This window comes from Lissotriton helveticus, chromosome 8 (genome assembly GCF_964261635.1).
Source record: "Lissotriton helveticus chromosome 8, aLisHel1.1, whole genome shotgun sequence".
Classification (NCBI taxonomy): Eukaryota; Metazoa; Chordata; class Amphibia; order Caudata; family Salamandridae; genus Lissotriton; species Lissotriton helveticus.
The window spans coordinates 1,469,684,970-1,469,711,664 of NC_136069.1; the positions used below are offsets into that span (position 1 = coordinate 1,469,684,970).

General features: G+C 50.6%; 1 protein-coding gene across 2 annotated transcripts in view; it reads right to left on the reverse strand.

Annotated features, from left to right (window-relative positions):
• PAXBP1 (PAX3 and PAX7 binding protein 1) overlaps positions 1 to 26,695 on the reverse strand; it is a 275,887-nt gene that overhangs the window by 130,917 nt on the left and 118,275 nt on the right. For both annotated transcript variants that reach the window (XM_078658411.1, XM_078658410.1), the window contains exons 10-13: positions 15,729 to 15,844; positions 7,129 to 7,328; positions 4,507 to 4,651; positions 1,557 to 1,678 (exon numbers count right to left, since the gene is read on the reverse strand). In XM_078658411.1, coding sequence (XP_078514537.1) covers positions 1,557 to 1,678; positions 4,507 to 4,651; positions 7,129 to 7,328; positions 15,729 to 15,844 — 583 coding nt within the window. The remainder of the gene's footprint in view (positions 1 to 1,556; positions 1,679 to 4,506; positions 4,652 to 7,128; positions 7,329 to 15,728; positions 15,845 to 26,695) is intronic.

Sequence of the window (26,695 nt, forward strand, 5' to 3'; positions counted from 1 at the left end):
CCCCCCGGGCCGTGGTGTCAGGGCACGAATGCACTCCACTACTCCGCCGCGCTGCCAGCTCTTGCCCCTACCGTCGGGCTTCGGGGGCGGCCGGGCAGGGGCCCCCAAGGGTCTTCCGTCTAGCGCTGGGACAGTGTTGGATATCTAGGTCCACAGCTCCCCGGCAGCTACAGCTTCAGCGCCCCAGAGTCAGGGGAAAGGAGGGCACAAGGGAGGAGGGGGCTCAGGCCGCTCCCCGGGTCGCAAAGATGGTGGATCTGTCTCGCAGCAGGGCCGTCCTGGTCTATAGGTTCCCGAAATTGCACCACCCGAGGTACTCTACGGCACTCCCCTCCTTCAGCGTGCCAGGAGAGGGTTACAGCATCGCGATAGTCCAGGGTCCCCCTAGCTCCAGACCCCACTTCAAGGAGCTTGCACTCCCCCCTTCAGCTCCAAGACCAGCCAGCGTCCAGGGCTCCTCAGAGTCTGCACGACTCAGGGTCCGATCACGGTAAGTCGGGGCCAGTCCGCCGGTGCCAGTCGATGTAGGCAATTTCCAGGGCCCCACCCAGCTGGGGGGCCCGCAGGGGCGAGTCCAGATCCCCGGCCGCGGCTCTGGGGACCACAGACCTTCACCGGGTCGCCAATACCCCGCGCCCAGCTCGGGGCCGCTCCCGCAAGGTCCGCTCCCGGCAGGCGTAGGCCGCGGTCCGGTCCCTCGCGCAGCCGGAAGCCTCTGCTGATTCCACCGTCCGGGGGCTGCTCTCAGTGTTGAGTCCCCCTCCGCGGGACTTCCTCTGGGTAGCGATGGCAGGGGCAGTCCCCGTTAGCACTGGGGGAGGCCCAGGAAGAAGGGACCGGCCGCCCTAGGCGCTCCATCCGCCGCCGGCACGGTCGCAGCCAGCCCCCGCGGGCCCCCACCGTCTCCCGCCCACCGCCGATCAGCCAGGTGGAGGGCCAGTATGGCGTCCTCGACGTCGGGACACCGGGAGGTCCGCAGCACGGAGTTCCGCTCAGGTTCACAGCCCGACCAGGCCTCAAGCCCCGGTCTCGCGTAGGCGGAAGGCCGGGGCGATGCCATCCGGGCTTTGTAGTCGGACGTGGCCGCTGGTGCCGAAGGTTTTCGCCCCGCCAGGGGAGCCTGCAGTAAGAGGGGATCTTGCGACCCACACCTCAGCATCTTAGGTACCCGATCAGGATGGTTTCAGAGGATTTCTGGGTCCGTCGGACGGGAGCTGGCAGAGCTCACATCCTGGCGGCCGTGTTGCTTGGCCACGCCCCCGTCATCCTAAATTAGCTTACATTTTTTACGTTGGAAATAAGTATATTAGAAAAATAATTCTGCATAAGTCACACAATGCTTTTAAGGGTCAAATTGCAAAGGCTTAACGCATAGTTCGAAGCTAGACTGTCTCACTTTAAATGTACAGGAATACCATAGGTACAACAACTTAATTTATGATATCCCAATTGCTCATGTTTCCCGATAAAATTGGATTCAACTATCTAACAGCTTGGTAAAGACAAGTAAACCATAATAATTTGGAACGGAATGACTTATAAGAAACAAATGTTACCTGTGTATTCTTGTTTTCGGCATTCACAACAGAAGGATATCCATTTACTAGCCGCTGAATAATAGCTACTAATCTGGACGTCTGCTTTGATGAAAAAGGGTCCCACACATTTTCAGCTAAACCTATTGAAATACAATGAATCAACACATTTTCATTTGTGTTTGCAAGTATAAACACAAAGGACTTTTAATAATGTTGCGAACGTGCATTTAAAGACCATCTGTCGCAAGATTAAAGAGTTGAATCTCAAGCTCACCTAAATAAGAGTGTGTTCTGGAAAACTAAAAAAGACCAACTAGAATGGATAACTATCATGTTACAAATATGTACCTCAACTTTGGATATTTCTGCACTCAGGAAACTGACAAAAACGTCAACCCAAACATATGATTAAGGCCCCAGTTCTCTTCATAGTGATCCCTCTAATAAATACTTCTTTAATCTGTCAACCAAAAATTGTACAGCTCAGCAGAAAAAAGGGTAGAGGCAGCAATGTCGACACCTCTTCACCATTTTGAAGCTCTGGAATTTGGAGATCTGCTGCTGACTTACAGCTGGGCTGCAGACCTCAAACAAACACTTTAAAAATGTTGAGCCCTTGCTCAGTGCAGAACGTGATATTGTGGATTCAGGGCACCAGAGTGACACTGGGAGTTTTAACGTATTAATGACCACTTGAGAAAATGGGGTTCTGTTTCAGTACCCCCCACTTTGTGCCTGATATCTGGTGCAACTTTGAATGGTATCTGCTAATCCTGTCCCCCAGCACCAGTGTTTTTTCCCTAAAACAGTTCCACAATTAGTAACTTTAGCCCCCTGCAAGTCCCTAGTAAATGGTATGCTTGGTACCTAGGGCATGGGAACTTAAGAGGGTGCCCTGGGATCCCCTCCCCTGTAGCTTGCAAGCCTTGGTGCAGTGAAAAAGGACAAAGTCGACATGGCACACAGCCTGTGTGCCATGCCAACAAGCACTGCATAAAGTATAGGTAAGTCACCCCTCTTGCAGACCCTACAACCCTAAGGCAAGGTGCACTATTTCACAGGGGTGGACATATCTGCATTATCAGATATGTTCCTACAATATTTAAGTCTCTTCTTAGATATTCTAAGTGCCAGGGCAGTCATGGGTCTTGACAACTCTAGTCCCCCCGCATCATAACGGCTTCCCTGTACCCAGGAGTGCTTGGTATAAAAAAACTCCTTTTAATACACCGACACAGATGCCAGTGATGGATTTATTAAACCATGCACTCAGGGCAGCTCAGAGGTGTCCCCTGAAAACCTATCAACCCTGGTGTGGTCTATGACTGGCTTTAGGCAGCGTGCCACCACCAGACATATTTTTAGACTCCTGGGGTGAGAGTCACTACTCTCTGTAACCAGAAACATAGCACATCCTGGGCGGAAGTATCACACCTCCTCCCCCATGATGGGCACAGTGCCCGGGAGGTAAACTTCAAAGGCCTGCAACCCTTTACAATGAGACCCAAGCCTCTGCAGCTAGCAGCAGTTGGCAATCCCCAGGTCCACCCCCTACTTTTGAGCGAGAGAACCGGTGGGAAAACTTAGGAAGAATAGGAGGTGTGCCCTTCGCCAACTCCACCCCTCAGGTGCTGAAGGTGAAGAAAAGCACATTCTTGAAGATGGTGGACTTGTCCAATTAGGGCTAGAGCTAAGCCCCGCTCCCACAGGAGGGAGGCATAATAGTTTTTTTAAATTAATTAATTAATTTAACTTTTTGCAAGAAACAAAATATACATTCACTTATAATGAAAAGAAAAGAAGAAAAAAAAGGAAAATAAAGATACACATGTCTCGTACAGTGCACAGTGGAGAAGTGTGGCTCAATGGTTAGAGCGGCAGACCCTGATGCAGAGGTCTGGCCCGGACCAGGGTTCAATTCCTGCCTCGGCGGGTCTTGGGCTCAATGTCCGCAGACCTGATAATTCTCGCCTCGGTGCCTACTCTAATCACGGAGTCCCACTCTGCGACTCTGGGCAATAGCTTGCTTAATCTCCACAACGGCCCCCACAACGCTAAGGATGCCTGGCTTCACCTTGGGGGTGCCCAGGAGTGGACACCTCACAGGGAAAGCCAGGATGGGTTCCACAGCGGTATTCGTACAAGCGCCTTGAGACCCTTGCGGGTGAGTAGTGCGCTATACAAGTATCAATTTACATTTACATTTTACACAAAATACCACTGAATAATATAGAAGGGGGTAAGAGGGGAATTTAACTTTCCTTGTACCGAGCATCATCGTATCAACAGTGGCGTCCCCCCAAGGGGACATATACTAGTTAAATAAGCAATCACACCACAGTTGCATCTCAGGGGTCAACGGCATCGCCACTATAATGATACAGCAGATAAATTGTAAATTATATACACACAACTTTAGTCTGTCTGTCTGTGCTCCAGCAACGGAACAAATGGCTTCCTGATATTGAGCGAAAAGGCCCCAAAAACTTAAGGGACGGGAAGAAGGTGGGAGCAGGTCGTTGTACACATCTGACTGGGTGTTGCGGGGGTCTTTCCCACTCGGCCAGTGTGGGTAAAGGCCCCCGCATCCACCTCATTGCCAGCCTATGTTTGGCCAAGAGAAGACCCATGGTACCCAACTTACGGGAGGCATAATAGTTGGTGTAGCCACCCCAGTTAAGGAACCCATTGGTCCCTACCTGCTACTTACCTGTAACACCCCATAATCTAGAATTTAGGTGTCTCCCACAGACCTGAAACCATTTCCTGGCAACCTCAGAAGAGAGGATGAAGAAGACGCTGTGCAGAGAAGACTCAAGACGCCCATTGACTTTGCCCCAGCCCTACCTGCTGTTGCTACAGCCAGCATTAATAATCTGTACCAGTAGTGAAAGACCGCACCAAACATTTCCATATTTTAGGGGCAGTTTGTTAGAAGACAGAGAGGCACTATTAAAACATACTGTACCTGCCAGTTTAGGAAGTATCAATTTTTCAACCAAGTTTGGCAAGAGAGCAATATCTACATCCTCTTTGTCTTGCTCAGATTCTTCACAACCATAGAACAGCAATGATTCAAACCACAGCATCTTCTCAAAGTCACAGCACCTAGCCTGCAAAAATGCCAACACAGTTTTGTATACGCAAAACGAGTAGAAAAACCTAGTTTATTTATACAACACATGATAAAAGCATAACTGTACCCCACAAACTCTAAGAACGTGGGCAAGATTAACTGAAATTAACGCAAACTATTTCAGCACCACATTTTGAATAAGAGTGGGTACAGTTTAAAACTTCACTCTCGAAGTGTGCAAAAGCCACAGCATGTCAAGTTACCCATCTTGTATTGCAGATTGCTACACAAAAAAAGATTTTACAAACATTTTTTTACAACTGCATTCACATGTTAAACAAGTTTCTTTGCACAAAACATGGAATTTGTTTGTTGTTTTGTGAAGACTTTCAGTCAACAAAAACTGAAGTTAAAAAAAACTCTGAATGGCCACAACCCTTGTTTCGAAGTGGTTCAGCAAAATTGACACATATGTAGGATGGGCTTGACTGTTCACCCAAACAACAGGGTTTGAAATTCCCTGATGTAGTGTAATGTCTAAATAAAGTCAACCGAACCTCTTTTGGATTTTGAGACGCGATGGAGCTCCTTTGTGGGCCTAAAAGTCTACATGGCTCCTCTGGCGGAGGTAGCGGAGTCTTTTGGTGCCAAGATCATATCCTATGCTGACGACACCCAGCTACTTTTCACGTGTAACAAGGGTGAAGATTTTGACGGCAATCAGATTAGGGAGTGTCTAGAAGCCGTGTTTGAGTGGTTTCAGAGACATAGCCTGAAATGCAACTCTGATAAGTCGGAGTTGCTTTTCTTTGGAAGTCCACCTAATCCTGAGTGGAGGTCATGGTGGCCACAGGATATGGCACCGCCTGGGGAAACCTCGCTAAAAGCCAAAAATCTGGGCATCCTATGCGATATAGACCTTTCAGACCCCAGGTCATAGGATTGACTGGAAAGTGCTTTGGCATGTTGAAGATGATGCGGAAATTCCTCCCCCTAATATCTCTCCAACACAAAAAAATCATAGTTCAAGCCCTGATAGGTTCGCGGCTTGACTACGCAAATGCCCTCTACCTAGGCCTCCCCAAATATCTCTTAGCTCGTTTGCAGGTTGTGCAAAACTCGGCCGCTAGAGCTATCTTTGGACTGCCGCGAAGGGCACGCGCGTCAGAGCTGCTTGAGAAACTGCATTGGCTTCCCATCGCCAAGAGAGTCACTTTTAAAATCTTGACTCTGGCCTATAAAGCCCTTCATCACATCGGCCCTAAGTATCTCCGGAAACGGATGGCTTTTCATGTCCCAAAGAGAGCCTTGAGGTCTGCACAACAAGCTAAAGCTATTGTCCCCATAATTAAGCGTGCCCGTACTGGAGGCCGCTCTTTTCGCTATCTGGCCCCTTGCTGTTGGAACGAGCTCCCAATTGCTCTGCGATCGATGTCCAATCTGCTTGCCTTTCGAAAAGATCTGAAGACGTGGCTTTTCGCCCAGTAATATCTTTGCCACCTGCGTAGAGCAATGTGTTATGTACTGACTTTTCTCTCTTTGCCAAAGCGCCGGGACACTCTTGTGAGTAGCCGTGCGCTATAGAAGAGCTTTTATAACATAACAAAAGTGACAGCTCAATTTTCCTTTTGAGATTCCATGGCTACGAAAACTACAGTTTTATTTTTTCCCTCTAAATAAAAAGGGTTTGAGATTCATGTTTTTCCCTTTGAATTTTTAAACTAATTTTCATTTTTCCAATGTGATTTTCAAAATCGGAAGTAAAGGATGCCCAATAAGGAATATCTCAGGAGGAGTATAAGCTACATGGTTGCAAACTCACAGATGTGGACTGCAAAAATAAAGGCAATACAAAACACTATCCTACCAATTTATCAATTAGCACCTAATTCTACTATTAAGCACGAACTACAAATATTCTAGGACTTCAGTTATAATGGCAATTTTGCAAGGATCCATAATATAAAGAAAATCAGATAGGTTGGTTTGATTGTTTTAACAGATATGTACAGTCCTTGGATATGCAGTCAACATGCTTGGGTCTCACTGTTTTAGTCTATATCTTAGCAGAGGGACTTTGTTTTTATTTTCACATGGGCAGCCCATTCTCACTGGTGCACCCTCCATATCAAGCTTAACCAATTCATGGACTAGGATGAGAGACGACAGAACCTATTCAGCAGTCTCTGAAGAAGCAAGTCCTCAATAAGAACCTTAGTGTGATGGGTTAACTCTGGTCTGTCCACAAATATAAGCGAGGCGCCAGGCTGATAAAGTGTACTGTGAAGGCTGGTGTCTCTACATGGATGTACATTATTTACTGTGCAGTCTCCGATTTCTGTTTCTGCTCAAATTGAAGATTTATTTACTTGTTCTTTTTATTTTCAGTTTTTATTAGTACACGTTAAAGGATCCAGCTAGGCTCATGTGAATAATCTAGATCAGATAAAGGTTAATTGGCAATCATTTAGGCCGATCCAAAGTAGTAAATATAGGACAACATTAGTTTCTCACCTCTAATGGCATCCATGTTAGAAGCTGCAGTCTTATTAAAGGGTTTAAAAGCTTAGGTAAACAAAGACCTATATAGGCTTCCTTGTAGGACACATAGTAAAGGGAGCGCCATGTTTCAAACTGAGATTTGATGTAGTCGATTGAGTAGAAATTGTCCAGAACATCTTCAAATACTTTACTCGACTCCTTTAAAATACGCTCTAAAACAAACAAAAATATATGCGCATTAATACAATTTGAAAACCAAACAAATAGCAACAAATGAATGTAAGCAAATGATGCGCCCACAGAGGTGCCATGTATTGTGTACCTAATTAAATTTCACCTATATATTAATGAACAAGTTACTTACCTTCGGTAACGATATATCTGTAAGAAACAGTAGTTAGTATTAGATTCCTTACCTTAGAATATCCCCAGGCGTCAGTCTGGATCCGGAAACTTTTGCGTAGCAGTACCCCTGCGCGTCGGTAGGCGTCGTCTGCAGGCGTCCCCTGTGGCTCCGCGTCGTCGGCGTCGTGCGCCGTGATGACGTCGCTGGAGTATATAGACGCCGCCTCCGCGCGCTGACGTCAGTTCTTTGCACACAGCTTTTCCGCGCCAGAACACGCAGAGCCATGTGAGAACCAACACTGGTGCCATGTGAAACTAGGGCCCTGAAAGGGATGTCCTTAACCCTAGGTATCAGTTCGCAGAACGGGGAGGATGGGCGGGGCGGTAAGGAATCTAATACTAACTACTGTTTCTTACAGATATATCGTTACCGAAGGTAAGTAACTTGTTCATCTGAAAGAAACAGGTTAGTATTAGATTCCTTACCTTAGAATAGATACCCCAGCAATACCAACCCCGGTGGTGGGTCTGCGAACCAATACAATCCTACACCAGAAAGTCCTGGAGAACCGAACGGCCAAAGAAGCCGTCCCTCCGGACTTGACTGTCCAGGCAGTAATGCCTCGCAAAGGTGTGCAGCGAGGCCCACGTAGCCGCCTGGCAAATGTCCTGCAAAGGAACTCCCCGGCCCAGGGCAGTAGTGGCCGCCGTGGCCCGAGTGGAATGGGCCCTCAGCCCAACAGGAGGCTCCTTCCGAGCCAAAGAGTAGCATGCTTTGATGCACAGGACGACCCACCGAGAGATGGTTCGTGTCAGTACCGCCCTTCCCTTCTTCTCACCCACGTAGCCAACAAACAGTTGGTCATCCACCCGGAACTGGCGTGTGCGATCCATATAAAATGAAAGCGCACGTTTTGGGTCCAGACGATGGAGCCGCTCTTCATCTTTTGAAGGATGCGGAGGCGGGAAGAAGGAGGGTAAGGTGATGGACTGCCCGATGTGAAAAGCAGAAACTACTTTGGGCAGGAAAGAAGGTCTAGTCCTAAGAACCACCTTGTCAGGATGAACGGACAAGAAAGGAGGTTTAACAGAAAGAGCCTGGAGCTCACTCACTCTCCTAGCAGAGGTGATGGCAACCAGGAAGGCCGTCTTTAAAGTGAGAAGACGGAGAGGACAGGAATGAAGCGGCTCAAAGGGAGCACACATCAAGAATGTCAGAACCAGGTTCAAGTCCCACTGAGGCATCACGAACGGAACAGGTGGATACATGTGCGTGATGCCTTTCAAGAATCTCAGTACAATAGGGGACTTGAATAAAGATGGCTGATCAGGTAGCCTTAAGAAGACGGAAAGGGCAGAAAGGTAGCCCTTGATAGTGCCCAGAGCAGAGCCCTGCTGGGCAAGAGAAAGAAGGAAGAGGAGAACCTCGGAAAGAGGGGCAGAAAGGGGATCCACAGCCTTTGCTGTGCACCATGCCACAAATCTGTTCCACCGGCAGGCGTATACCGACTTTGTGGAGGGACGCCTGGCTGCCAGAATCACATCACAGACTTCAGGAGGCAAGTCGAATGGCCTCAACTGTCGCCGCTCAATCTCCACGCATGGAGGTGGAGGCTGGACAGGTTCGGGTGGAGGACCGTCCCCTGCTGCTGCGACAGAAGGTCCTCCTGAAGGGGCAGGCGGATCGAGGGACCGACTGACATGCTGAGTAGCTCGGGATACCAGTATCTTCGAGCCCAGTCCGGAGCCACAAGGATAACTTGGGCCCGGTCGCGCCTGATCTTCTTCAGCACTCTGGGCAGAAGTGGTATAGGCGGAAAGGCGTACAACAGACCGCAGCTCCACAAGCCCCGAAAGGCGTCGCCGTGCGAGTGCCGTCTTGGAAACTCCAACGCGCAGAACTGATGACATTGCGCGTTCTCTTCTGTGGCGAATAGATCTAACCAAGGCTCTCCCCATTGCAGAAAGAGGCCTCTCGCCACGTCCGAGTTCAGACGCCATTCGTGATCCACCGAGCACCGACGGCTGAGTTCGTCCGCCCTGGCGTTCAGAGAACCTGCCAGGTGTTGAACCGTCAGAGTCACGCTCGGACGTTCCAGCCATTGCCAGAGACGCAGAGCCTCCTGGCAAAGGGTCCACGACCCCACACCGCCCTGTTTGTTGCAGTACCACATGGCGGTGGTGTTGTCTGTGAACAACTGCACCACACTCCCGTTGACAAATGGGAGGAATGCCTTCAGTGCTAGGCGAATCGCCCGCAGCTCCAACATGTTGATATGGAGCCGGGACTCCGCCGGAGACCAGATGCCTCTGATCTCCGTCTCTCCCAAGTGGCCTCCCCAGCCCTGGAGAGACGCGTCCGTCACAACTACGTGCTCCGGTTGGGGAAGGGAGAGGGATCTGCCTCTGACCCAATCGCGGTCCGTAAGCCACCACTGCAACTGTCTCGCAGTGCCCTCCGAGATCAGGACATGGTCGGATAGGTTGCCTTGATGCTGGGCCCACTGAAACTTCAGGTCCCACTGCAGAGCCCGCATCCGCCACCTGGCGTGATGCACCAGAAGGATGCAGGAGGCCATCAGCCCCAGAAGCCGCAGAGTCAACCTGACCGAGACCCGGGACAGCGGCTGAAAGATGGGAATCAAGGCCTGAATATCCCGGACCCGCCGTTCCGGAGGATAAACCCGAAACTGCGCCGAGTCGAGAACCGCTCCGATGAAAAGGAGCTTTTGAGAGGGACACAGGTGTGATTTCGGCACATTGATGGAAAACCCCAGCTCGTGCAGGAGGTCTGCCGTCATCTGAAGGTGGTGGACGACTGTCTGGGGCGAGCCCGCCTTCAACAACCAGTCGTCGAGGTAGGGGAAGACTGAAACCCCTAACCGGCGCAGATGAGCTGCGACCACCGCCATCACTTTCGTGAACACCCGTGGGGCGCTGGTAAGGCCGAATGGGAGCACGATAAACTGAAAGTGCTCGTGGCCTACCGTGAACCGCAGGTAACGCCGGTGGGCCGGCAGGACGGGGATGTGAAAATACGCATCCTGCAAGTTCAACGCTACCATCCAGTCTTGTGGGTCTAGAGCAGCCAAGACCTGAGCCAAAGTCAACATCTTGAACTTCTCCTTCCGGAGGAAGCCGTTGACGTTCCGTAGGTCCAAGATAGGACGTAGGCCCCCTTTGTCCTTCTTGGGCACCAGAAAGTAGTGGGAGTAGCAACCACACCCTACTTCTGGCCCAGGAACGCGCTCGATGGCCCCCTTGGCCAAGAGGGCCGTAACTTCCTCCTGCAGAAGTGTCAAGTGGTCCCCCGACACACGGTGGTTCTGCGGTGGCATGGCTGGAGGAGTGGTCTCGAAGGGGAGGGAGTAGCCCCTTCGGACGAGCTGCAGCACCCACCTGTCCGATGTGATAGTGCGCCAGCGGGAGTGGTGATGGCGAACCCTGCCACCCACTGGCGTCACATGGGCCTGAAAGCTCGGACTAGGAGGATTTGGAGGCTGCTGCGGGGGGAGGTGTGGACTGACCTCAACGCTGTCCCCGACCGCCACCACGGCGGAATCCACGGCCGCCACCGCGCTGAGGAGCGTTCTGCGGTGCGTGGCTGGCAGCACGTGTGGGACCGCCCCTTCCGTGGCCACGAAAGGAGCGAAACGAACCCGTTTGCTGGCGCTGGGTCGAGAGACCCAAGGACTTGGCTGTGACCCTGGAGTCCTTGAAGCGCTCAAGCGCGTTGTCCGCTTTGTCGCCATCGAATGGCATGTCCATCAGGGCATTCTGGACATCCGGCGAGAAGTTGGCGGATCTCAGCCAAGCATGGCGACGAATCGCCACCGTCGTGGACATCGCTCTGCCCAGCGAGTCGGTTGTGTCAAGACCACACCGTATGGAATACCTCGCCGCGTCTCGGCCTTCAACCAAAGCCTGGCCGAGCTTGTCCCGTACCTCCTGCGGGCATTGCGGCAGGCACTCTGCGACCGTATCCCACAGAGAGTGGGTATAGCGGCCCAAGAGGCACGCGGTGTTGCAAGACCGCAGTCCCAGACTCAGAGACGAGAAGACCTTCTTGCCGTACTGGTCATACCGCTTAGATTCCCGATCGGGCGGGGCCGTCGGGAATGCGGACTGGGAAGTGGAGGCCTGGATCACCAGACTCTCAGGGGAGGGATGGGTGGATAGGAAGGCAGGGTCGTCCGCACACGGACGGTGGCGCCTGGCAACGTTCCGATCCACAGGTGAACCGGAAGCGGGCCTGGACCACGTGCCCAAAAGGACATCCGTCAAGGCGTCATTAAACGGCAGCAGAGGCTCCTGTGGACATGACTGCGGTTTGAATACCTCAGTGAGGATGTTAGGCTTCACCTTAGCGACGGGGAGCTCAAGGCTCAAGGCCTTGGCAGCCCTCATCAGTACCACCGAATAGGCAGCCCCAGCCTCCGACGCCACAGTGGGAGGCGAGACAAACCCAGGGTTAGGCGAGTCGTCCAGGCCACTGGCATCACCCAATTCACCTTGCCAGTCCACATCGTACTGGCATTCTCGTGACAGAGGGTCCTCAGACCCCTCCCAACCCTCTCCATAATCGTCCTCATCGCCATAGTTGGAATCAACGATATAGACCGGCTCCTCGGAGCCAATGGGCCCCAACGGCACCGGACTCGGCGTCGGACGATGCCGGTCCGACTCCGCGTCCGGATTCGGAGAGGGAATGGCAGTGGCGCCGCCGGAGCCCCGACGCCGGCCGGAACCGGCGTCGGAGTCACGGCGCCACGCGGGGCCGGCACCACGGGTTGCCCCGATGGAATCGGCGCCGGAGAGGCCAGTTGACCAGCCGGCGACGACCCTGAAGGGCCCAGCGGCGCCGGGGCCGGAACCGCCGGCGGCGTCGGGGCAGGTGCACCCGAACCGCTCGGGCCCCCAGACGGGACCGACGGGCCCGCAGGTGCCGTAGGCCCCGCCGGAGGAGACAGCGCCCTCATGGCCATGAGGAACTCCTCTACCTCCTCACGCGACGCGCCTTGCCCAGGGACCGGCAGGTATGGAGGCGTCGGCGACCCACACGGGGCCGCGGGGGTGGGGCCACCCGAACCCCAGGCCGCATCGCGCGGGAGTCGGGGGTACGATGATGACGCCCCGACTTCTTGTGTCGCTTACCTGAGGAACCGGAGGAATGGTGACGACTTCCGGAGCGCTCGTGGCGGCTCCGCGACCGCTCTTTCGACCCCTCCCTCGACCTCCGACCGGACCAGGACCGCTCTCGACGTGGGGCCGACACCCGGAGCTCGAGCAGCTTGCGGGACCGCTCCCGTCTAGCCTTACCCGTCAAGGCCCGGCAGTCGACGCAGGACTCCACGTCGTGGTCCGCGCCCAGACACCGGAGGCAGAGTCGATGGTGGTCGGTGACCGACATCAGGCGGTCGCACCCGTCACAACTCTTAAAACCGGGCATCCTACCGGCACCTAAAAGAAGTTAGAGTTTATCAAAACTTGGTCAAAAGACCGGAGTACTGCTCTTCGGATCTGCGCTAACTGGCGCGGAAAAAAGAAGAACTGACGTCAGCGCGCGGAGGCGGCGTCTATATACTCCAGCGATGTCATCACGGCGCACGACGCCGACGACGCGGAGCCGCAGGGGACGACTGCAGACGACGCCTACCGACGCGCAGGGGTACTGCTACGCAAAAGTTTCCGGATCCAGACTGACGCCTGGGGATATTCTAAGGTAAGGAATCTAATACTAACCTGTTTCTTTCAGATATGGGACCACAGTGATCTCTACATTTTGTATGAAATGTATTGGTCCAAAAAAAAGCACTACAAGCTGCAAGGGGGTGTAACTTTGCTCTTCATGGATTTTAGGTACTGTTTTTTTTATTGCATTTAAGTACATTTACATGGTGGTCTAATCAATAAAAGTGTAAATTAAGAAACGTATATGGTATTGAAGAACACCAAGACTGTACCAGTAAGGTCAAAGAAGCACAAGTGGCACTTCAGTTTGTCTTTGGTCCAACATACCAAGCCTTCCCTAAGAGCCTTACTTACAGTCAGCCTCTTCAAATAGATTGCAGCTTCCTTGCAAATAATATTTATGGGAATGAAGCTACACGAGGCAACTGAGGCTACCCTGGAAGTGACAGCGAGGGTACGCATCTGTTGTGAAGTGTTCTTTACTTAACCCCTTCGGCGCTCATGACTAGCTCAGCTCGTCATGGGCGTAACCTGCGCTACGCGAATGACGAGCTGAGCTCGTCACGTAACGTGGGTTTTTTAAAATCGCAGCGCGCAGCGGGAGAACCGCTAGCGCGCATGCGGTTAAATGAAAAAAACTTTGAAAAATGCAAAGAAACTACTCCTAGGTCAACGGATGCCTTTGAAGCATGCCTATGAGGTAAATTCTCCTCAGAGTTCCCAAAGGAATTGACAGTTCTTGTCCGATTGAAATAAAACAGCTGACCTCTTGCAAAAACCACCCATGGAGCTTGTGCCTGAAAGGACTACAGAAGACAACATGGATATTGGTCTTCTGGTTGGCATAGCACGTTTGTGAATAGGATCAGGCATTTCAAGTAACTTTTGTGAGGATCAGAACGTTCGTATTTATTAGTATAGTATTCATAGTATTGGAAGAATCGGGTTTTTTGTCCTTCAGAAGTAATAAGTCCATAACTGTCTCCTTACTAGGAACCAAGTACCCCATTGTACCAATTTATTCTCACGATTGTGAAGAGCGGTTCAATGGAAGCTCAAGGGATGTGGTGTCAGCCAGTAACCCCAATAACTCCAGCTCGCAGGAATGCAGCAACAAAAACACTCACTAATTTGTCCAGTTAGTGCTTTTTCTTTTAACATACAACACTAATTGCTACGCATTAACTTACAAATTTGTACAAACGGAGATAGAAATTCCTCTGGGGAAACCTCATACGTCACACCTGTAGTGGCTCCTGGACCTTATAACCACAATATCTCCCCACCTGCACTAGAAGCGATATCACAATATAAGGGGGTGAATGGTGTGAATAAGGCTGGTCTACTGGCTTTGTCAGGGTGTTACCATATTATTAAAAGCCGAAAATGTGGTATTTAAGTTTAACATATGGGAACAATGTCAGCAGCCTAGCCTAGCATCTAAAAACCCCTAGCTGGCAGGTGCCTGGCGATCTTTATATTCTAGGGAGTTGGGTGCAAAGAAGAACAATCTGGTAGAATGGGATAAGATGTATTCGTACACATAGTTCCACGGAGTACTGATCTGTGTACAATATTATTTTTCTTCATATGCAGTGGATGTATCACATGCAGTTGAAATTGCAAAGGATGATCCCACATACACTGGGTGCATGCAAGAGACAACGTTTGAGAGTGTTAGGGTACCTTTTTATGTGGATGTTCTTTAGTGACTTCGCACAACCAACTTTTTCGTTTTTTTTTTTAAACAACTGTAAAGGCTTCCCATTTTGGTAACAGAAGAAATCTTATTCTAGTAGCCTGGCAAGCTTTGGAGATGAACCAATATCCGAGGTTACAGTTTAGCAATACCTACCACTGAAGTATGAATCTCTTTGTGCTGCACTTTGCTTCACTATAGCCAAATCATTGGGCTCAGGGAGAACAGAGGATACTCTTTTTGAGTGCGTAGGAAAAGGATATTATCCTACTCACTTGGGAAAAGTGCAGGAGCCCATCCTACTTCTATAACCTTTGCTTATTTGGAGATTGAAGTCCACATCAGTTTTCACTACCCTTTTTAAGACTCAAAGACGTTCAGATTCCTGGGACATAGACTCTGTACATGATAGTGAAATTTCTGAAAGTTGTTCATTACAAATCAAAAAAGTATGCTGGCTCCAGAGGAAAGAGTCACTGGGCAACTGGAAAGTGTAATACAGGTGCAATTCCTAGAATAAAGAAGTTGCTGCTTTAACTAGCATACACCTGCCGAAGTTTTATGCTACAAAGGGGATTATTTCAGGAAAAAAGAATGCACCGTAATTAAAACAAGTTAAAAAAAAATCTGAGCTGCCCTTTCTTTTAAGAAACCTAACCGGAAATATGCAGTTGCAATTGGCAGGAGAAAGATTGAAAAAGCGCAGAGGTAAATATCAATGGGTAGGGGAGCAAAGAAGGTGTATTGATCTTCGTTAATATTATTTTGACATGTTTCTGATACAATCTAGTAAGGTGGAAATTTAGAGCACCATACATTAGCAGTAGAATCTGACAAACTGACTAAACACATTTAACAAAATAAAATGGTTTCCAACCATGTTCCAAATTGAAGTGAGTAGAATCTGTTGATGTCTCTTCATCATCAGTGGAAAAGCCTTCAAGATGGTCTGCAATCTTCCCGGCGATCTCCCTGGCTTGTCTGCGACGTGTCCTAAATAGGCAACAAATGTAGATTTATTTTACTAACAACAGATAATGAGGACTGTTAGACCTGTCTGGATTTTTTGCGTAGTCCCTCCTCATTATTCTTTATTTTGTCCCCTTTTTGCCCCTCATACCCTTAATATTTTTGTGTCTACTACTTTTTAGGTCTCGCCTGTCGATGCGCATGCGCATCGAGCAAGCGAGACTATGGTGGCTTATCCACTCTTTATCCAACTTGCAAGGAATCGTGGCGATTCCTTGCAGTGCACGAGAAATTTAAGCTCAATGCGCATGCGCATTGAGCTTAAAAGCGCGTGCACATGCCCCCAGCCGCCTGCCTTGCCTACTCTCCCAGCTGGTGCCGCTCCACCCCCTGCGGCATCAAAGGCTTTCACGGCCGGCCGGCCATGCTTTCAGTTTCACGACCGGCCGGCCGTGTGAAGTACATTTCAAAGCCCGCTCTCCCTGCTCCGCCCCCTGCTCCGGCCGAGACGCATTTCTCCTCCCTCCTCCCCCCTCCTGGGTCAGGTTACCCTGCTTTCTCTTTCGCTTTTTTTTCACGCTCATGCTTATGATTTCTTTATTGTATCTTGTGCTTCTCCGCCCATCTAATGGTTGTTAGTGCGCTTTACGTTTGAACAGCCATAGAAAATGAGATTTCTTATATAATAAATATTTAACTTGCATACAAATGGGAGTGCTTTAGTGGGAGAGCGTGACAATTGTTCGTAGGGATCATTTGAAGATAGGGAGGTGCGTCATTTCCTGTGGAAAACGAGGAAGAGACTTTTCACAGTTGAATGGAAGGGGTGAAGGTAAAGTGTGTTATAAGAGGCATTATAGCATGTACACATTTTGTTTGGCCGTCTCATTGAAGTAACACGCATGCAATGCACTCTATACTATTTTAAGCTCATGCAATAAAATAAGCTCTTGAATTAGTACTTGGAAAATATTTCAGTACATAGACTTATGACACGTGCATTGCGACTAGGCTCATTTCAGTAATATACGTGTGTTCCAATTGTGAAATGACATCCAGAATTGATATTCTATTTATCACACCAAGCCACCCTGTGCTTAATCAAATCGCTCCCTGTATTATATCAGAACGCAATTGATAACGTGTTTTTAAATATAAGCCCCTTTTCCATCTTTGTTTTGTTTTTGTTTTGCCAAGTAAGCATAGGCATTCCAGCGCCTATCGAATAACGTTTCGAGGCACAAAGGGTCTCACAGTAATGCTTTTCACCACTTTTATTGTGACACTTTATTATCGCCAGGTCATTATTAATAATTAAAGGATAGGCGATTACACACGATCCTTACTTATCGTATGCATAAGCAAATGCATATTATTTTTGGTAAATGCGGGTTTCACCAAATTCAAATGCCTACGCAGCGCCAAATGAGTTTGAGCGATAAAGGCAACACTAGAAAGGGAGCCGGGAGCAGAGGAAACTGTCCTGTAGCATTTGTACTTGCATAATTTTACTCAAAAGACCATACCCTTTAATTATTTACATTTTTCTCCAGCCACATACAATAAAATATATATTTTGTGAAGAACTTCTTAATCCTCTAGTGTGGTTTCCTGATTTTTTTTACTTGTTTTTTATTAAATCCGCCTCCACTGTATCAGGGGTTTCACGATTAGTGCTGGAAAATCAGATTTAATGGCGCTGAAAAAATGTAGATTAATCGTGCTGGAGCAGCGGTTTAATCGAACGCCCTCTTTGTTTATAGCATCCAGGGTAAGCTGGCAGCCTCATTGGGAAGCATGCCTGCCCCTCTCTTTGAAGTGTTTTTTGTACAGCAGCGCATTGAGGCGGCGCAGGCGCTCTACACGTGACCTATGACATAACACGCGGTAAAGCTTCTCAAAAGCACATCAGGGGTTAAATGTTACATTTAAAAGAGGACCCTAGACACATATTCTCTCTTCCATCCTACAGAGGAGCCCAAGCGCCTATCTTACAACTTTTCGAGGCTTCGAGGCACAAATGGGTCTCACACCAATGCTTTTCGACGCTTTTAGTGCAACATTTTAATATGGCCAGGTTGTTTTTTTTAATATTTTAAGAACAGAAACATACATGGGATCGTTACTTTGTTACCTTTTTTTAGGTCTCCTGGCGTTTAACAGCGCGCCAGCGCTGTGTCCGCCAGGAGATCTTTTGTCAGTGACTATGCTTCCCAGGAGACAGGGCTGGCCGCGCGCATTGCCTCTTCAAGGAGGCTATTTGAGCGGGGCACGCGCTCGCGAACGCGCTCAGCTGCTGTCTCCCGGGAAGCTCTTTCACCAAACACGCATGCGCATACACAGACGCATACACAGACACACACACACACACACACAAGCGCCCATGCACGCACGCACCCACACATACAGAGAACCTACCCCCGCTGTCGCATACACACACGCGTGCACACACACACCCACAAGTGCACCGAGCGCCCCCCCGCCCCCACTTACCGCCACTCCGGACTTCAGCCGCCACCGCTCCTCTCCTGGGCAGGCACTCCGTGGGCGCGGCTTCCAGCAGGAAACGGAAGTCCCGCCCCACGGTAGTTTTCCTCACGCGCACACGACCAGCTGGGGAGTACAGGAGCAGGTACGCTGAGATGAAGTGCTGGCTGGGCGGCCAATATCCAGGGGCGTAACAAACGCCCCCGCAGCCCCCGCGTTGCGGGGGGGCCACGCTGGGCCCCGCGCTCCAGGGGGCCCCGCCGGCCCCCTGACTTAACACATGTGCCGCACTGCCTCACAGACTAGTAGGCTCTGACAAATGGTGCGCAGCGCGGGCCCCGGCCGGGGCCCCAGCGAGCATTTGAAATGGTGCGGCACGGGGGTCCCGCCCGGGGCCCCTGTGAGTCTTTGAAGTGGCCGGTCGGGGCCCCTGTGAGTCTTTGAAGTGGCCAGCCGGGGCCCCTGGGAGTCTTCGAAATAGTGCGGGGCCCCGGCTGGGGCCCCTGCGTGAGTCTTCGTAATGGTGCGGGCAGGGGGCCCCCGGCTGGGGCCCCTGCAAGTCTTCGAAATGGTGCGGGGGCCCCCGGCCGGGGCCCCGAGAGTCAAGTCAGTTGAATTGTGAAATTCGAAATGGTGGTGGTGGGAGGCCCCGGCCGGGGCCCGTCAGCCGTGAGCCTGAGGCACCTATGTTGTTGTCAGAGTCAGACTCTGGGCCCCGGACGACGGGGCCCTGCGGCTCGAGGACTGTGTTGGTGCGGTCAAATTGCGGGGCGGGCCCCGGCCGGGCCTGTGATGGTGACAGTAATTTAAACTGACGCCAGTCTCACTCTGGCGGCTGGCCTCTTGATGCATCATGCATGCAGGCAGGAATGGGTCAGGACAGGTACGGCCTGGCCGGGCCCCTGAAATTATACAAAATAGTAGGCGGGCCTCGTCATGGATGGGGCAGGGGCCCGGGTGTGACGTGCATTATCCCAATCCCATATGAGTATTAGGTAGCCCCGTGGATGTTTAGTTATGCGTTATAAAAAAGTTATATAAACATAACATATCAACACCTGCACACTGTTAAAGGAGCAGCCGATAACTCCCCCACCCGCTAAACTTTTCCTCATACAATTCCCTGCCCCTCCAAAAGACAAGAGTAGGGAAAAATAGCGTTTTATTTGGTGTATCTATCTGCCTACAGTGCTTATACCATGCTGGTTCTTCCTGACGTGTACAATTTTTACATACAAAGGCATGGATACAAAGGGTTAAATTCATGCATGGAGATCATATATTAAGTATAGACTACTGAGCCTAGTGGCTTTCTTAATAGTGCACACTGTGACTGACTGACACTGACTGCGGGGCACCCGACTGGTGACAACTGTCTCTCGTCGTCGCGATTCTCTGGAGAACTGTGCTCTGCAGCGTGCCCCAGCCGGCGCTCTGATGCAATTATAAATTGTGCCGGGGCCGCCCTGGCCTGAGCAGTTATTATTGTCCGTCGATGAAAATGGCGGCAGACAGGGTGGATGCGCGCGGGCGCGCACACACTTGTTTACTCCCCAAGAGTCCTGTGTCCGGACTTTCACTTTCCGCCGCGTATGCGCGTGCCCTCATTACATTTGTCTGCACAGGGGTACAACACATGCGCAATCGCTGGCGGCGCAATGAGCTCACACGCAAATGTGTGGTATCAGGGGCGCGCATAGCCATAGTCAAGAGAAGACAGAGCCAGGCCCACCCACACTTAGGACTGTCCGTCCAAAGTCCGTCACCGCCCGGCGGGGCCTTTTTCCATAATTTAAATTGCCCGGCCCCTTCCTGGCTAGCCTTGCACTGCCCCCCCCCCCCCCCAGCCCCTGCCTGCCTTCAAGTTCTGCCCGGTGGCGGTGCCCGCCTTCTGCCCATCACCAGCGCTCGCCTCGCCCTAGAGTCTGAGCTGCAGCCTCCTCAGGCCAAGTCCAGCAGCAGGCCCCCAGCCCAGGCCCTCAGGTGAGTGAGTCTCCTCTGCTTCAGTTCACACACGGTCTGAGTAAAGTTGACTCCGAATACGCAGCACTGCAGCAGCCAGGGGGTGGTTCGGTTCGGGCCGGGGTGGGGAGGAGGCGAGGAGGACCGTGACCGTCGTCGGACTGTTAAGGTAAGAGGGCAAGGGGTCACTAGTCTCCGCTTGCAGAAAAGCCCTGCGCAGTTGATTTTGGTTCCTTTTAATTTACAGCACGCCACATCTTGGATCAGTAAATAGATAACCTAGCTGCCAAGGTTTCAAATTGCGATGTGTGACATTTTCATATTTTCAGTATAATTACGAGTGACATTTGAATGACTATGAGTGACATTTTCTTGTGAGCGAAATCATGCAATTAATAAGAAATTACACCCAACGAGAAACTAAGCACCAGACATAAAAGAAAGATCGTAGTCTAAGAAGGGGAGAGCAGAGTTATAGGAATAATGAGAGTGCTGTCATCCTTCTGATTTACCAGAACCCCGACTCGAGATCACTGCAGAACATCCATTTCGTGGAGTGGGAAGTAAAGACTGTGGGTGTGGTGGGAAAGCTTGGATCCTTGTAAATCACAAGTTGTAACCCCCGATAGCATTGGGTGTAGGGAATGAGAAAAAGAGGGCTGGCTGGCAAACTACGGAGGTTTTGTGGCCATTTCCAGTGACAAGATCGATCTGTGTTAGATCTTTCACAATTCGATATTTTGCACTTTTTTTGTTAAAAGGTAATGTTAGGTTGCAATTCGTAAACTACTGATATTTCCATTTTTAAATGGTGTCTCCCACTAGTAGAACTACAATGCAAAATAAATAGGTGGACATGAGTTTACCTTGAAGTGAAAGGGCAGCAATGCGCTCAGTGTGAGCTCCCGATCGTCCATGATGCAACTTAAAGGCTGCAGACGGCACGTACCCAGCACTGAATTTGGCCAAGACAACCTGACAGACAGCTGAAGCACACACTTAAAAGTCCCAGCCTGACCCCCTGACAAAAGCCTCAGTGGCCGGCGCAGAATTACACCGACTGCCAGGCACTGATTATCTCGTGTTAGCCTACGCACTTAAAAAAATAGATTTTTTTGCAGATTATCATTTAAAAACTCTGGCACACACTGTCTAAATGACACTTGCATGTGAGCCTTGGCAATTTGGTTTTACAGGCCAGCCACCTACATCCTTAAGGTCCTGACCATTCACTCCCTCTGCAAAAGTGCGTCGGACACCCCAGCCCGAGCTTAGACTCCCTCACTTAAGCGCCTCAGCAGCAGGAACAGCTAAGCTGCACTGTGTTTGCTCCAGTGGCCGCTGGGGCTCGTTGGGTTGAGCGCGGCGGTCAAGGGCTCATTATTATGATTTGCAGCATTCTTAGCCAAGCACGCTTCCCACAAAAGTGACGTCCTGCAGCATGTGCCGATTGGACACTGCCTCCTGACTTCAGAAAGAATGCTGTGCCACCGCTCCGGATATCTTCTTCAATGTGGCAACCAGTGAATTAGCAGCAACTACCCAGCCTCCAAGGCTGTCTGGAGCAGCGCGCTGCCATCCTTATATTCTAGTGAGCATTACCAGCACTACTGAAGCTTGACAGCAAGGCAGGCGCTGTGCCTCTTATGCGTGACTTAGCATTTAAATGTTGGAGGTTTCAAAGCAAAATATGCTAGATTTCTGGGTGGTAGGGCAAAGTGGTACATGGTGGGCCACGCCGGGGGGGGGTGGGGGGGGGGGCAATGGTGGGCCATGCCATGGGGGGGCCCGCTCCATGTGCTTTGCAGGGGGGCCCCCTCAGGTTTCGTTACGCCACTGCCAATATCTGCTGGTGGTAGGTCATATGTTGGGAATGGATCAGAACCAGTGTTCTTCACCTCCACGTTAGGTAATGTAATCCATGCAGCCTTTCTCGAACTGCGCTAAAACAGAAGTCAGATAATGTGCCCATCCATTTTCCGTATTATCATCGTTTTACTCCGTGAAGAGGCCGTCATTCCTAGTCCGGCACAATTGCTGATTCAGTGCAACAAGTCATGTGTACCCAGATCAAGAAACCAACTCTGCGTGCCTGCAGGCTTTGCCGCCATGATTCTCACTGGTAAACCTGGCGCAAATTACGTGGGCAGACGGTGTAAAAACCGAGTTTGCTCGAGTTGGAATGTGGGGAAAACAAGTGCAACTAATGTGCTATGCCCCAATTCTTACATTCAAAAGTTGGAACGGTCTGCTCTCCAGCGTATTGCAAATGTGCACACTTGTGCCGACTAGGAATGAAAGGGCTATGATTGATTTAAAGTACCCTCTAGCATGTTTTGCTTTTCACCAGGGCTGCACTGCATGACACCGCTCTGTTAATAAATGTGGTACGTTTCATAATTTTATGCACTGCAAAGAAAACGCAGCTTGTGTTTCCGCTCACCCAGACTCATTCAAACCATGCCAGCACAAATTACCCAGGAAAATCTACCACACAGGAGAGGCAGCGCCCAAAAACGGGGGAGGACTTAGGGCTCGGACGGAGACACATAGAATATGTCCCATTGCAGGGGGGACAGGAAACACACGGTTTCGTTTATTTTGGAAGGTTTGATTTACCTGGGCAGTGGCAAGGACAGGGTGAGGCACGCAAGCTGACAGGGACATATAAAACATAACGTCATACAGCTGTGACCATAGAGACAACAAGGGTGTAGTGGAGAGAACGGGAGGCAGGAAAGGCTAGAGGAAGATGGGCAGACATACAAAGAGACACAAAGAGAGAAGAGAGGCAGCTAGACAACGGGGGGGGATGGACAGAGAAGGGAGAATGCTGAGCGAGGCTAAAATAGACAGAGACAGTAAGCGAGGCAATGCTTATGGAGACAGCCTGAAAAAAATTATGACAGTATACTGAGAGACGGGGCTGACACTACTGTATGTGTGACACCGACACTACTGTATGTGTGACTGGTGCAGAGAGAGACGCAAGGGGTGAACACAATTGAAAGAAAAGTGGTATTCAAGATAGGCAGGTAGCATGAACAGCAGCGATGGAGCAGAGCACGGCGAGGGCTGCTGTTCCGTTCTCCAAGGTACATGCATTTAACTATGAGTTTCTCACAGTACACAAGCTGCAGGCAGCAACGCTGGGAAACAGAGAAGCAATAATGCTCACTGTTTCCGAACTGTGGGCAATGCAGCTTATCCACAATCTTTGAGAAATTCAGAGTTAAAGGTACACATGACAGTGAAAGGGCTTAAATGAGGCGCCCAGCTGCGTCCGTCCCTAGCGCACACCTTCAAGACTCGGCCCCAGATGAGATGACATTTAACAGCGCCCATGCATGTATTTTTCACTTTTTCTGCCGCTGGCAGAGTACACATTTTGCATGAGCTGCATAAAACAATTCCCAAGGGAACTGTTTAGAAGGGATTACGTTGAAAACATTTGGAACATCTGTAGAGGAACTCTCTTGGTGTAAGCAGCTGCTCAGATGTTCCGCTTCCTGTTTTCTTTAATACCATTACTCCTCGGCACTCTGTGTAATTTGTGCAAAAAGGAAATAAGACGTCTCGTGAGAAATAACAAAGTCTGGGTCACTTGTCAGCCAGTTTCATAGAGAAGGCGTGAGTGACTGAGAGCCAGCTGCCCGCCGCCCACCACTTCAAAGCGTGTCTCTGCAGGTGGGGGTGCTTGCTACAGCCCTGGCGTTACTGTTAACTTTATTGTGAAGCTATGAGTCGGAGTTTTTCATTCACACCTGTTGATCCAGTGAATAGGCAAAGTCACATTTGCTGAAGTAGATTGTAAAGTTCTTTCAGGAACATCCTCTTGCATTACGACATTGCAGGCAGCAGGCCATGCAGGAGATGGTAGGGAAGTCACGTGACACAAATCATCTTTATACAACAATTCAGAGTTTGATAACAAATTAATGTAACACATTGTAATATACAATGCCAATAGCTCAAACTTTAATACTGGGAGACCTATTGCATTGTAAATGCTTGTTTATTTAGCTGGGACTGAGGGGGGGGGGGGTGAGAATGTGATTTCGGACAATATATGAAAACACTTCCCACTGCCCCCGCCATTAACTAAAATATGAAATGGTTATTCAGCAGTCTTTGGAAATTCCTGGAGGCAGAACAAGTGTTTGCACTTGAAGGGTGTGGTTGGCTTCTCGGATTGCAATAATGTCCAATTGTCTTGAAAGAGCTTGGCAATTCAAATCACACCTGTACTAAAATGCAAGGCACTTAGCTGCCCTCCTTCCAAAATATCAGATATACACATACATTGTATTTTTTTTCTGTTTGGTGCATTTCTTATCTGCAAAGGACACTCTGTAAACAGAAAGCATCTCCAAATGTGCCCTCCATAGCAATACATATTATTATTATTATTATTATTATTATTATTTCTCACACCCTCACTCACCCTCACACACACTCAAGCAACGTCACACACCCGAAGCCTCACACCCCCTCACTCACACTCACCCTCACACCCCCTGACCCGCACACCGCCTAACGCTCACACCCCTAACGCTCACACCCCCTAACAATCACCCCCTAACCCTCACCCCCTAACCCTCACCCCCTCACTCTCACCCCACACCCTCACCCCTCACCCTCACCCTCACCCCTCACCCTCACCCCCTCACCCTCCACCCTCACTCACCCTCAACCCCTCACCCTCACACCCTCAACCCTTCGCCCTCAACCTCTCACTCACCCTCACTCACCCTCACTCACCCTCAACACCTCAGCCTCACCCTCACTCACCCTCAACCCCTCACACTCACTCACCCTCACCCTCACTCACCCTCAACTCCTCACCCTCACTCACCCACACTCACCCTCCCTCAACCCCTCACCCCCACTCACCCTCAACCCCTCACCCTCACCCTCAAACCTTCACCCTCAACCCCTCACTCACCCTCACTCACACTCACCCTCAACTACTCTCACTCACCCTCAACCCCTCACCCTAAATCACCCTCACACTCACTCACCCTCAACACCTCACTCACCCTCACCCTCACTCACCCTCAACACCTCACCCTCAACCTCAACCCCTCACCCTCACTCACCCTCACCCTCACCCTCACCCTCACCCTCACTCACTCACCCTCAACCCCTCACCCTCACTCACCCTCACTCACCCTCAACCCCTCACCATCACTCACCCTCAACCCCTCACCCTCCCTCACCCACCCTCACCCTCACCCACCCTCAACCCCTCACCCTCACACAGTGCAATAGGTCTCAGACCATTTCAGTTACAGCTTTAAGAAATGTTTATGGCTTTTTTTATTTGTAATTCTTTAGCATTGGCTACAGGAAACAAAAATGCTAAACATTTACAAAAAAAACCCATAAACAATTCTAAAAGCACTAACTCTAATGGTGCGAGACCTATTGCATTTCCAATGCTTGTTATAGGTGTTGGTCAAGGGGATAGGTGTTCTTTTTCCCCCCATAATCTTTTACCTCAGGCCCAGAGGCCTGTTCTGACAGGGAAAGTTGGAGCCACAAAATGGTGGCTACCAACTGCCCTAACTGCCAAGTCCAGAACTCACCCATAGACCAGCATAGGGCATTCCAGAACCTTCTGGTCCATTCTGGACCACTGAAGGGCAGCCTATAAAAGGCGGAATGCGGGGCAGCCATTTTGTCTACCTGAGAGAGTCAGTTGGAGGACAGGCTGTAGCTAAGGGTGGGAAGAGGTTAGACATAGGGTTGACCTCCTAGATAGGGAAGCTGCCTTAGTGTATCACCTCATTATCCCCTTTTGGGTTACTTGTCCTGACCCCGCTGTTAAGGGTTACTGGAGACCCTGGGCGCCTAGCTTGCCCCTTGTCCAAACCATACAGGGGAAGTCAAAGGAGAAGGAGACTGCAGTGCTGCGGTACGCAGTCCTCTGCCCAGCAGAAAGAGACTCAGGAAGAATAGCCCTCATCCCTAGACCCCAACCTCCATCCAAACCTGAGTAATAAGAAGGACTTTGCAGAGTGGGAAAGTGGGAGCTGAGGTGAAGAATCGAACTAGCACTGTTCTCCTACCTTCCTGGGGAAGGCTTGTGCCCTGGTTTCCTGGGAAGCCCTGGTTGTTCGTGCAGTTGGCCGGTCCCTGGAGTTCCTGGTGAAGGGAGCCGGTTTCTTGAGGCAGCGCCGTCCCCACTGTGAGCGGGACCCCTGGGGTGCTGATCGCGTTCTGTGACAGCGCCTGCCCCGGGATCCACTGAGCCTGAGAGGCTTTGTGAGGCTTCTCTCTGTGGACGGGACCCCGGGGGCGCCTTCCGCGCTTCTGGCGCATTGCCTGCAACGTACTTCCTCACTTGGAAAGGGGAGGACGAGTCTCTGCTCGAAAGCGCCTTCGCGCATGCCCCAGTCGTGAACGCGATCCCCACAGGAGGGG